General features: G+C 46.5%; 1 protein-coding gene across 1 annotated transcript in view; it reads left to right on the top strand.

Moving 5' to 3' along the window:
* LOC126278767 (uncharacterized) overlaps window positions 1–13,973 on the top strand; it is a 779,239-nt gene that overhangs the window by 749,851 nt on the left and 15,415 nt on the right. The window contains exon 5 of the mRNA XM_049979044.1: window positions 9,040–9,704. Coding sequence (XP_049835001.1) covers window positions 9,040–9,704 — 665 coding nt within the window. The remainder of the gene's footprint in view (window positions 1–9,039; window positions 9,705–13,973) is intronic.

Here is a 13,973-nt window from a genome sequence, read left to right on the forward strand (position 1 = left end):
TGTGAATGGCTCCCTGTAGGCTCCGCTCAGCAACACCAGTACTGGAGGAGTAATACGAAATGCAGAAGTCATCTACATACAGAGAAGGAGATACCGACGGCCCTACAGCTCCTGCTACGTCGTTAATGGCCACTAAAAATAGAGATATACTCAATGCGGAGGCCTGCGGAACGCCATTCTCCTGAATGCAGGAAGGGGAAGAGGGGGGAAAATAAGGGAGGCACCAACTTGGACAGAGAAAGTACGGAACGACAGGAAGTTTTGGATAAAAACAGTGAGCGGGCCACAGAGACCCCACTCACCCGATGTGGCAAGGATATGATGTCGCCAGGTCATGTTGTAGGCTTTACATAATTAAAAAAAGATGGCTACCCAGGTGTTAGCGTCTGGAAAAGGCTGTTCGGATGGCAGACTCAAGGGACGCCAGACTATCACTGGTAGAGCGATCCTGGCAGAAGCCGTCCTGACGTGGAGCCAGGAGGCTACATAATTCAAGACCCAACCCAACCGCCGACACACCACTCTGTACATGGGCCATAATAGGGTTCACTGTGGCGTGTAGGGAAACGAGGGGACTTTCCTCTCCATCCGCTATTTGAGGGTGCGAAAGGCTGCGGGGTAGTTCTCCGATGCAGATGCTCAAGTATAGTGCTCAGCAAAGTGCTCGGCAATACCGTTTGAGTCGGTGGAGAGCAAGCGATTGATGTTAACGTCAGGAACACATGTTGGGGTCTGGTACCCAAAAAGACGTGTGATCTTTGTCCAGTCTTGGGAAGGTGACGTATGGCATCCAATGGTCAACACGTACGACACTCCTATTTCCGTCGTTTTATAAGCAGGCGAACGCGGGCACAGAGCTCCTTAAAGGCTATTAGGTGCTCTAGGGAAGGGTGCCGACGCTCCTTAATTGCCTTAGCAGGTTCCAACAGCCACCGTGGAGAACAAGGGATTGCGTTTTCCGATGGCAGCAAATGGGGAGCTTCAACAGTGACAGCAGAGGTAAAGGCTACCCAGTCTGTCTTGTTTTAGCCCAAAGGTGTAGGCGTCCATGGGCATGACGCTGGGGAAGTGACAGGATGATGGGGAAGTGGTCACTACCACACAGGTCGTCACGCGCCCTCCAGTGGATAGGTGGGAGAAGTCCTGGGCTGCAAATTGATAAATAAATAGCCGCGTAACTACCATGAGCAACACTGGATTGTGTGGCGGCCGCAGAATTTAAGAGGCAGAAGTCCAGTTGGGACAGTAAATTTTCGACATCTCTGCTATGGCCAGTAAGCATGGTGCTACCCCACAAGGGGTTATGGGCGTTAAAATCTCTCATTAGTAGGAAAGGTTTAGGGAATTGATCAATCAGTGCAGCCAATACGTTCAAGGGTACTGCACGATCTGGAGGGAGATATTCATTGTGGACAGTTATTTCCTGCATCGTCCATGTACTGACAGCCATAGCTTCAGGAGGAGCTTTAACGGGCACAGGTTTACTACATACCAAGTTCAGGACATAAACGCAAACTCCACCTGATACACTATTATATTCGCTACGGTTCCTGTAATATTCTCCACAGCCATGAAGGGTAGTGGTCCACACTGCCAGGATCCAGGTTTCCCAGAGGGCAATGCAAAAATCAGGTGTAAATCTTAACAGCTGTTGTAGCTCAGCCAGGTGGTGGAAAAAACCGCAGCAATACCACTGGAGAATTACATGATCGTGAGATTGTGAAGACATGAAACACTCAATGAGGCAGACTATACCTCAGGGTCACCTGTTGCCCCTGACTTATTTCCTGAACAGGCTCTACCCATTGTATCTGGCGAGATTTAGGTCCTCAGCGGACGCCAGAATCTTCACCTCATCCTCAGATGCAGAGCTTATAGGCATCAGTTGTGTAGATGATCTGGCTGGGAGGGCTTCACTGATTCAGTCTCCGGAACTGAGGATGATCTTGAAGCCCAATGACCAGCTGCTTTTGGGCACTTCAGCCACATGTGGGTGTCATCTTCCCCACTAGAAGAAACTTGAGAAGTGAGTGACCCAAGGGACCCCTTCCTAGCGAGAGGAGCCAAAGACGACTTAAGCTTCTCCAGCTGAGAAGTGAAGACTGGTGCCCCAATGGTTGTGGAGACAGTGCTCCTGTGGTAGGTGGTGGAAGAGCAACAGGGAGGGAAGTGCCCCCCACCGTAAAGGGAGCAGGGGTAGTCCTCCAGCTCTGAGATCCTACTGGAACTCGCAGAACTGATGGGGCTACAACTGTTCTCGTTGTGGCGGCATAAGAGGAGGTCATACCCACAGGATGTAGGCGCTCCAATTTCCTCTTGGCCTCAGTGTAATTCAGTCAGTCCAGGGTCTTGTATTCCATGATTTTCCTTTCTTGCCGTAAAATCCTGCAGTCTGGTGAGCAAGTTGACACAGATAAGAGGTGTGGCACATAGAGTATTGGGATGGGATGTATGTCCCCAATATCGACATGTGATGCTGGAAGTACAGCAGGAAGACATATGGCCGAACTTCCAGCACTCAAAGCACCACATTGGTGGACGTATATATGGCTTGAGATCACAACGGTAGACCATCAGCTTGAGCTTCTCGGGTGATGTGTCACCTTCAAAGGCCAGGATGAAGGCACTCGTGGCAACCTGATTATCCCTTGGACCCCAATGGACGAGCAGGATGAAATGAACTCCTTGTCGCTCTAAGTTGGCGCGCAGCTCGTCGTCAGACTGCAAAAGAGGGTCCCTGTGGAATATTATACCCTGGACCATGTTTAAGCTCTTATGAGGCATGATGGTAATGGAAACATCCCCAGGGTTGTCACAAGCGAATAATGCCCGTGGCTGTGTAGAGGATGCCGTTTTTACCAAGACTGACCCTGATCGCACTTTGGACAAGCCTCTCACCTCCCCAAATTTGTACTCTAAATGCTCTACACAAAACTGAGGCTTCATCGAGACAAAGGAGTTCCCATAAGCTCTCCTCCATACGAGGTACCAGGGTGAATAAGGTTCGCTGCCGTCCTTAGCCTGGCGTTCCTCCTATGGTGTGTGGCCAGGGAGGGGAACAATTTAGGATCGTACTTCTTTGGATTGTACTGAGATTTGGAACACTTAGAGACTGCTGGCGTTCGATCACCAGCAAGTACGCTTCATTGCGTTTCATCCGCCTTGATGCCACGTACTCCGACCAGCGGCCCTCCTCACATGCTCCACTCAGACGCAGCAAAGGCCACCTGGCAGGATGACCATTACCGTGAGTCCTGATGCTCCAGAGTGATGGGCATCTACTACTTGGCATACGTGGGGAGTTAACGGCGCAGGCATCAGCAGAGCGATGCCTGTGTTATCAGAGAGCCACAACCAACAGAGTACATGGCGCCCCCACCACAATGGACTGGCTACTGTGCTGGATATGAGGTGCCAAGAATTCCATTGTCATAGTCGGCGCAGAGAATGTCACTGCATAGTGGATGGAGGAAAATGCAACCAAGAAACTATTCCTCGCTCAGGAGATGGATGAGCGGGACTGCAATGCCACGATGAGAAAGTGACCTAAAGATCTTAATGCACAATGGACACGATGCACCATGTAAGGCACCGTTCCACAATTGGCTCGCTCTTCCGGCATATTTTGAAAAAATGGATGTCAGACCCTACAGGAGACCATCACATAAAGTCGCCTCTTAAGACAGGCAGGAATACCTCGGTCATATTATAACCCCTGGGCTCACAGACCCGGGGGGGGGGGGGGGGGGGGATGTATAATGGTGCAAGATGTTCGAAATTCTGAGAAAAATAGGGGTAAGCTGTAGGGAGACACAGGTAATACACAATATACACAAGAGCCAAAAGGCAATAATAAAAGTGTACGACCAAAACGTATTGCTTGGATTAAAAAATGTGTAAGACTGGGATGTAGCCTTTCGCCCCTATTAATCAATATGTACATCGAAGAAGTAATGATGGAAATAAAAGAAAGAAGTAGGTTTAAAAAACAAGGTGAAATATGGGGGCAGAGATTCGTTTCCAACTAAGAACAGTCTTGGAAAAAATATAATTCATTTCTTAAGGCGTTATGACGAACCGTTTTCTCATCCTGGCGCCTACAAAATAATGTGTAATGATCCTCCCTGTTTCTAAATGGGCAGACAGGAAGATCATTCAGAGGTAGAATCAAAGAAAATGTATTGGGTAAAGGAGAAGGTAACGTTCATAGTTCTACTTTTGCCAATTATCTCATATAATGTGCACACCCTCTATTAAACTAGAAGAGAAAGGTTTTAGAGTGGACTTGTTGTAGGAATTCCAAATTTGGATGCGCAATTTGAACTGTAGGGTCTTTATTCTTAACAATCACAACTTAAAAACAAACTTTTTCGATGACTTTCGACCTGTTCTTAAATTGATATAGCAGCTGTATTGGGTTTTCCACAAGATGTTATTTTTCTCAAAGACGCAACCTGTCGTTATCCCACTGTAATATGCCTCGTAGTTTTGTTCACCATTTGCAAAGGTTTGTATGCTGTTCAATAATTTTTTAATATGCTACCGTTCCTTTAGTGTTCTGTTAACGTAATTTTCTCAACATATCAGATGTCTTTTGCGGATGGCACCTCTTCTATGTGGGTGCCATCTGGATGTAAGTTTCCTGCTGGCTTGTCCCTTCTGGTGTATATGCTGCACGTACGCCTTAAATTCCATATGGATCATTTTTACTGTTGACTAAGCCTTATGGCTCTGCTGTAGCATTTATGCGGATCATTTTATTATGGAATAAGCCTCATGACTTCGTTTCTCTTTTCACGCAATATGTGTCACGTAAGTTCATTTTGTATTTCTACTATACGTTTTTTTGACGATTCTTCTTGCTGCGCGTATGATTTACATGTAGTGGTTGTAATATACAGGGTGGTGCATTGATAGTGACAGGGTCAAATATCTCACGAAATAAGAGTCAAACGAACGAACTGCAAAGAACGAAACATGTCCAGCTTGAAGTGCGAAACCAAATAGCGCTATGGTAGGCCCGCTAGATGGCGCTGTTATAGGTCAAACGGACATCAACTGATTTTTTAAAATAGGACCCCCGATTTCTTATTACTTATTCGTGTAGTACGTAAAGAAATATGAGTGTTTTAGTTGCACCACTTTTTTTGCTTTGTGATAGATGGCGCTGTAATAGTCACAAACATATGGCTCACAATTTTAGACCAACAGTTGGTAACAGGTAGGTTTTTACAGCGTGATTACGTATAAATATCTCATTAACGCAATAAATGCTCCAAATGATGTCCGTCAACCTCAATGCATTTTGCAATACGTATAAAGACATTCCTCTCAACAGCGAGTAGCTCGCCTTCCGTAATGTCCACACACGCATTGATAATGCGCTGACGCATGTTGTAAGGCGTTGTCGGTGGATCACGATAGCAAATATCCTTCAACTTTTCCCACAGAAATGAACCCGGGGACGTCAGATCCAGTGAACGTGCGAGCCACGGTATGGTGCTTCGACGAGCAGTCCACCTGTCATGAAATATGCTATTCAATACCGCTTCAACCTCACGCGAGCTATGTGCCGGACATCCATCATGTTGGAAGCACATCGCTATTTTGTCATGCAGTGAAACATCTTGTATTAACATCGGTAGAACATTATGTAGGAAATCAGCATACATTTCACCATTTAGATCGGCATCGATGAAATGGGGGCCAATTATCCTTCCTCCCATAATGTCGACCATACATTAACTCGCAAAGGTCGCTGATGTTCCACTTGTCGCAGCCATCATGGATTTTCCGTTGCCCAATAGTGCATATTATGCCGGTTTACATTAATGCTGTTGGGGAATGACGCTTCGTCGCTAAATAGAACGCGTGCAAAAAATCTGTCATCGTCCCGTACTTTCCCTTGTGCCCAGTGGCAGAACTGTACACGACGTTCATAGTCGTCGCCAGGCAAATCCTGGTGCATAGAAATATGGTCGGGTGCAATCGATGTTGATGTAGCATTCTCAACACCGACGTTTTTTGAAATTCCCGATTCTCATGCAATTTGTCTGCTAGTGATGTGCGGATTAGCCGGACCAGCAGCTAGAACACCTACTTGGGCATCATCATTTGTTGCAGGTCGTGGCTGACGTTTCACACGTGGCTGAACACTTCCTGTTCCCTTAAATAACGTAACTATCCGGCGAACGGTCCGGACGCTTCGATGATGTCGTCCAGGATACCGAGTAGCATACATAGCACACGCCCGTTGGGCATTTTGATCACAATAGCCATATATCAACACGATATCGACCTTTTCCGCAATTGGTAAACGGTCCATTTTAACACGGGTAATGTATCACGAAGCAAATACCGTCCGCATTGACGGAATGTTGCGTGATACCACGTACTTATACGTTTGTGACTATTACAGCGCCATCTATTGAAACGCCCCCTTTGAACATGACTATACATGACTGTGCTTAAACTGACACACAATATTTTTTAGCGCAACGCAATCTGACTTTCAAAAATCCCTACAAAAGAATGGCCCTCACTAACATTAACCTAAACGTTTCACAAATCACTTACCTCATACTTCACAAAAATCCTTATTACTCGAACTACTGCAATACAGCGAGCGCCACTACTGCCAGCTAAATAAAATATTCAAACTACTAAAGGCACTAGCTACTGATAGGCACAGTTAGCAGAAGAAAGATTTTGATAGAGAACAAACAATGTATATACCTTATTTACCTTAACATTGTTCAATAGATATATATTTTTTAAACACCCTGTATATAAGAATGCATTTTGCCCTATATATATATATATATATATATATATATATATATACTCCTGGAAATTGAAATAAGAACACCGTAAATTCATTGTCCCAGGAAGGGGAAACTTTATTGACACATTCCTGGGGTCAGATACATCACATGATCACACTGACAGAACCAGAGGCACATAGACACAGGCAACAGAGCATGCGCAATGTCGGCACTAGTACAGTGTATATCCACCTTTCGCAGCAATGCAGGCTGCTATTCTCCCATGGAGACGATCGTAGAGATGCTGGATGTAGTCCTGTGGAGCGGCTTGCCATGCCATTTCCACCTGGCGCCTTAGTTGGACCAGCGTTCGTGCTGGACGTGCAGACAGCGTGAGACGACGCTTCATCCAGTCCCAAACATGCTCAATGGGGGACAGATCCGGAGATCTTGCTGGCCAGGGTGGTTGACTTACACCTTCTAGAGCATGTTGGGTGGCACGGGATACATGCGGACGTGCATTGTCCTGTTGGAACAGCAAGTTCCCTTGCCGGTCTAGGAATGGTAGAACGATGGGTTCGATGACGGTTTGGATGTACCGTGCACTATTCATCGTCCCCTCGACGATCACCAGAGGTGTACCGCCAGTGTAGGAGATCGCTCCCCACACCATGATGCCGGGTGTTGGCCCTGTGTGCCTCGTTCGTATGCAGTCCTGATTGGGGCGCTCACCTGCATGGCGCCAAACACGCATACGACCATCATTGGCACCAAGGCAGAAGCGACTCTCATCGCTGAAGACGACACGTCTCCATTCGTCCCTCCATTCACGCCTGTCGCGACACCACTGGAGGCGGGCTGCACGATGTTGGGGCGTGAGCGGAAGACGGCCTAACGGTGTGCGGGACCGTAGCCCAGCTTCATGGAGACGGTTGCGAATGGTCCTCGCCTATACCCCAGGAGCAACAGTGTCCCTAATTTGCTGGGAAGTGGCGGTGCGGTCCCCTACGGCACTGCGCAGGATCCTACGGTCTTGGCGTGCATCCGCGCGTCGCTGCGGTCCGGTCCCAGGTCGACGGGCACGTGCACCTTCCGCCAACCACTGGCGACAACATCGATGTACTGTGGAGACCTCACGCCCCACGTGTTGAGCAATTCGGCGGTACGTCCACCCGGCCTCCCGCATGCCCACTATACGCCCTCCCTCAAAGTCCGTCAACTGCACATACGGTTCACGTCCACGCTGTCGCGGCATGCTACCAGTGTTAAAGACTACGATGGAGCTCCGTATGCCACGGCAAACTGGCTGACACTGACGGCGGCGGTGCACAAATGCTGCGCAGCTAGCGCCATTCGACGGCCAACACCGCGGTTCCTGGTGTGTCCGCTGTGCCGTGCGTGTGATCATTGCTTGTACAGCCCTCTCGCAGTGTCCGGAGCAAGTATGGTGGGTCTGACACACCGCTGTCCTTTTTTCCATTTCCAGTAGTGTATATATATATATATATATATATATATATATATATATATATATATATATATATATATATATATATATATATATCAGTTCATGACATCCAGTCATACAAATGTACTGTTTCTGATGAAAACACGTCCAGATCACCCGCTCTCAAAAATCCGCCTTCTCACTTCCCCACATCCACAACTGCTGGCGGCTCACCTCCAACTGCACAACGCTATGCGCTGTTAACAGCCAACTACATAATGCTACAATGGCGAGTATTACAACAATGCCAATCAGCCACAGACTGCACACAGCACAGTCAGTGGTTTTCATACAGAACGCTACGTGGCGGCGGCATTACCAATATAAGAACCTAAACAGTTACTTACACTATTACACAGCGAAGAAACTGGTCCAACTAAATCATTCATATTTCTTTACGTACTACACCAATATGTAATTAAAAATGGGGGTTCCTATTTGAAAAAACGCAGTTTATATCCGTTTGACCTATGGCAGCGCCATCTAGGGGGCCAACCATAGCGCCATCTGGTTTCCCCCTTCAAGCTAGACGAGTTTCTTTATTTGTAGTTTTTTTGTTTGATGCTTATTTAGTGAGATATTTGACCCGTTTACTATCAAAGCACCACCCTGTATATTATTTTTAGATGTAATTACTTTTTATGAGGGAGACAGGTTTATATCTGTCGAAACGTAGGTACAGGTATGAACAAACGTTTGACATGCAACTTGTTAGCTGTTTGAGTCCTATTGTATCAGTAATAAAAGGACATTTCTGTCTTCATTAAGGAGGCAGCGCCCCAGTTCCAACAGCGGAGATGTTCAGCCCACACAGCAACGGCCAGCTAACGACAGAACAGTCTGTCGTCGCAGAACGTCATATGACGACGACCTGGGATACGGAGGCTGGTGTTTCGGAGCTCACCACCCACACTGCAAGTACGTCGGGTGACACCGTGCCCCCGACCACCACGGAGCTGGCCTGGACGACCCTCAGGGACCAGGAGGGCACCACCACCACCACCACCACCACCACCACCACCACCACTGGCGACGACCACATGGAGCAGGCAGCGACCACAGAGCTCCGACAGACGCAGACTCAGACGTGGGCAGAGTGGACCTCGCAGGAATCCACGCTCCTCAACGGCAATCTCGGTGGTGTGGAGAATTCTGACTCCCACGACGTCACTGCAGAGTCAGACAGGACGGTGGCCACCGACACGCTGGTGAACGACGAGCAAGCGTCTACAGGTGCTGAGCTGCAGTGTCGAGACTGTAGGACATCTGCGGAGGACCCAGCGGTCGGGACCGAGGAGGAAGAGCTCGAGACGGAAACCAAATCTGCTTCCGGAGACGTCACTGGGCCACAGCTCCACTTGCAGCATCATGCGTACGACCCCGCTAACCCGTACGACCATTTTGACAGTGACAGCGAGGAGCAGGAAATGGAGGTATGCTCTGCTCTTTTCTTTTTTTTCGCTAGTCTTCCAGTCGTCTAACTGGTTTGATGCTGCCAGCCACGAATTCCGCTCCTGCCCCGACCTCTTCATCTCAGAGTAGAACTTCCAACCTACGTCCTCAATTATTTGCTGGATGTATCCCAAACTCTGTCTTCCTCTACAGTTTTTGTCCTCTACAACTCTCTCTAGAACCGATGTCTTAACAACTGTCATCTCACCCTGTCCCTTCTCCTTATTAGTATTTTCCACACATTGCCTTCCTCACCGCTTCCGCACAAAACCTCCTCACTCCATACCTTATCAGTCTATCTAATTTTCAACATTCGTCTTTAGCACCACATCTCAAAAGCTTCGATTCTCTTCTGTTCCAGTTTTCCCACAATCCGTTCTTCAATACCCTACAATTCTGTGCTCCAAAAGTACATTCTTAGATATTAATCGTATTTATCGCTCAGACGAAGGCTACCGCCAGGGTATCCGAGAGCGCTAATGCGCTGCTACTTGGGCTCGGGTAGACGCGCCGACCCCTGATCGAATCCGCCCAGAGGATTAACGACGAGGGCCGATGTGCCGGTCAGGCTTTATGTAGTTTTTAGGCGGTTTTCCACATCCCGCTAGGTGAATACCGGGCTGGTACCCATGTTCTGCCTCAGATACACGGCTCGCAGACATCAGAACACATTCGCACTATTCTATGGATTACACTCGACGCAGACAGTTGGGGTACACTAATTCCACCTGGGGGGTACAGGGTGGTGGCAGGAGGACATCTGGCCACCCCTTAAACATTAACATGCCAAATCCGATTAACGATGGCTGACCCTGCATAGCTTCCTGACAAGGCTCCAGGGATAGAAAATTAAGGCTATGTTTGATACAAGCTGATAGTTCTATCGTCGTGATATTCTACCGTCACCCTGCAAGAGTCACAGAATTGTGTTTCTGTCCTTTAGTACATAACAGCTGCCGTAGAAGACTAGAGCCTAAACAAAAACTTCGATTGTTTTGTGTTTCGGTTTTCCCACACACCATGTTTCACTACCGTACAATACAGTGCTGCAAACGTACATTCTTCAAAATTTCTTCCTCAAATTAAGACCTATGTTTGATACTGATACTGATACTTCGCCAGGATTGCCTTTTTTTGCCGGTGCTAGTCTGTTTTTGATGTCCTCCTTGCTCCGCCCGTCATTGGTTATTTTGCAGCCTAGGTAGCAGAATTCCTTAACTTCATCTACTTCTTGACCACAAGTCCTGGTGTTAAGTTTCTCGCTGTTCTCATTTCTGCTACTTTTGATTCACTTCGTCTTTCTTCGATTTACTCTCAATCCATATTCTGTGCTAATTAGACTGTTCATTCCACTCAGCAGATCATGTAATTCTTCTTCACTTTCACTCAGGATAACAATGTCATCAGAAAATAGTAGCATTGATAACCATTCACCTTGAATTTTAATTCCACTCCTAACTTTTCCTTCATTTCCATAATTGTTTCTTCGATGTACAGATCGAACAGTAGAAGCGAAAGACTACAACCGTAGCTTACATCCATTTCAAGCCGAGAACTTCGTTCTTGGTCGTCCAGTCTTGGCTCTTGTACATAATGTGTATTACCTGTCTCTATAACTTGCCCCTATTTTTCTCAGAATATGGAACATCTTTTATCAGTTTACATTGTCGAGCGCTTTTTCCAGGTCGACAAACCCTATGAACGGGTCTCGATATTTCTTTAGTCTTGCTTCCATTATTAACCGGAACATCAGAATTGCGTCTCTGGTTCATTTACCTTTCCTAAAGCCAAACTGATCGTCATCTGACACATCCTAAATTTTCTCTTCCATTCTCTGTATTGTTATTAATTCTACGTAATGTACGTGTACTGTAGCTCCATTCTTTGCTCCCAAATACCTTTTTCGAGCTTCAGGCCACGCCTCGACAAGCATCCATAATGCTATTAAGTCATTCACACTCCCTTTGTTACTATATTGCGCGGACACACTCCCAGAGTTGCGGGTTAAGTCATTATTTTCATACCTCTTATCGACTTCCCAATATAGCCTTTGGTTCAAATGGCTCTGAGCACTATGGGACTTAACATCTGTGGTCATCAGTCCCCTACAACTTAGAAGTACTTAAACCTAACTAACCTAAGGACATCACACACATCCATGCCCGTGGCAGGATTCGAACCTGCGACGATAACAGTCGAGCGGTCCCGGACTCAGCGCCTAGAGCCGCTAGACCACCGCGGCCGGCAATATAGCCTTTCTCCAGACGTATCCATAAACTACGGCTTTCAGAGTTTCGCATTTATGTTGACGTGCAACCTTTCTGATGTCTTCAATCATCTTTCAATTAAATCGATGTGTCAGTCTCTTTTTTATCCTCCGAATCCAACATAGAATCTCCTCTGTCTGCCTACAATTCACCTGGCTGTATATCCACCCTAGGTCGTGCCTAGTGTTGGGGCGGCGGTTGAATTTAAGAATCGTCGCCATTCTTACACGAGCCGGAAAATTATTTTTGCGGTCTGTGTATTAATGTTAAAATTGTTAAATTTCAGAATGATCAGATGAATAAGTTTTGCTAAATACGTTATTTTAAGAAAACATAAATAGCGTTAAATAATAGAGCTAGAAAGCAAAAATTGTTCAGAATGTGCAAATGTATGTCACTATCAAAAGTTACAAGTCTCAACTTGATCGGTGCAATATTTTGGTCAAAATCGTCGTTTTTACGAAAAATTGAATGCACTAAATATAAGACTAAGAAAGATGGAAATTCGTATGATATAAAAACACTAATTATGTGACTCCATTAAGCTACCTCTATTAGTTTTCAAGATATTTACTAAAAACCAAATTTGGAACAAAAACGTCCCTAAAATATTAGATTAAGTGTCACTTTTATATTATGGTGTAATATTTTGTATGCTACACACAGGCGCGTTATGATGACGTGGCGCTAGTGGCAGTGAACTGGGTTAAGTCCCTGCACACTCGCTCGTCTCTGTATCTCTCACAATGATACAGCGCTTATTTCGCCACCGTACCTCCATTTGTTTCACGGCAATCATAAATAAACTTTTCATTTCTGTTCGTTCCCTGATATCCTTTTAACCTGGGTAAAGGTTCCCCCAATGCATAAAGGCTTCAGCGAAACGAATTGATATTGTACGTATATGATTTCTGATGTCTTCTCCCCCCCCCCCCCCCTTCCATTAAGTCCGTGTCTCCCGGAATCCAGCCTGAAACCTCCTACACCAGCATCTATATCTATCCTCCTCTAGCGGAGGATACTTCGTGTATCTCTGTCACTTCCCCCTTGTCGTGCTCCGTTAGCGAACGGTTCACGGAAAAAAACGACTGCTGATAAAACATACGTGTGCGCTCGACTCTATCCAATTTTACGTTCACGGTCTTTTTGCGAAACATACATTGTAGGAAGCAATATATCGGACGATTCTTCTAGGAACTTACGCACTCGGAACTTTTAACAGTAAACTATACAGTGATGCTGAACGTCTTTATAGCAGAATCTGCCACTGGAGGTGGATGAGCGCCTCTGCGACGATTTCGCGAATGCTTAATGTAACTGCAACGAAACTTCCTGCTCTTCTTGCGTTCTTTTCTATGTCGCCTGTCAGCCCAATCTGATACAGATCCCAGACTGACGGGAAATATTCAAGCATCGGGCGAATAATTGTAAGCTACCTCTATCGTGGGTGGACTGCTTTCCTCGGGATTCTTCCAATGAATTCTTGGTCCATATACTTAACATTTGTCTGGATACGTGTCGCGCCAACATCATTTTCAGTTTCGTTACAGTCGTAATTACGTACTGCACTCTGTTTCCTTAACCACTTGTTTGGCCTTCTGTCTCCCTTAGTAACTCAGGACATACACCTCACCATTGCTACAGTTAACTGATTTTCACGTTGTTGTTGTTTGTTGATTTGTTGGGGGGGGGGGGGGGGGGGGAGCCAAACAGCGAGGTGATCGATCCCATCGGATTAGGGTAGGACGGGGAAGGAAGTCGGCCGTGCCTTGTCAAAGGAACAATTCCGTCATTTGCCTGAAGTGATTTAGGGAAATCACGGAAAACGTAAAGCAGGACGGCCGGATGCGAGTTTGAACCGTCGTCCTCCCGAATGCGAGTCCATCGTGCTAACCACTGCGGCACCTTGCTTGGTAGTTTCACGTCAAAAATAAGTCTTACCAATATTGCTTACTCTTCCAGATTATAAAATTTTTGGAGACA

The sequence above is a fragment of the Schistocerca gregaria genome, chromosome 6, assembly GCF_023897955.1.
Source record: "Schistocerca gregaria isolate iqSchGreg1 chromosome 6, iqSchGreg1.2, whole genome shotgun sequence".
Lineage (NCBI taxonomy): Eukaryota > Metazoa > Arthropoda > Insecta > Orthoptera > Acrididae > Schistocerca > Schistocerca gregaria.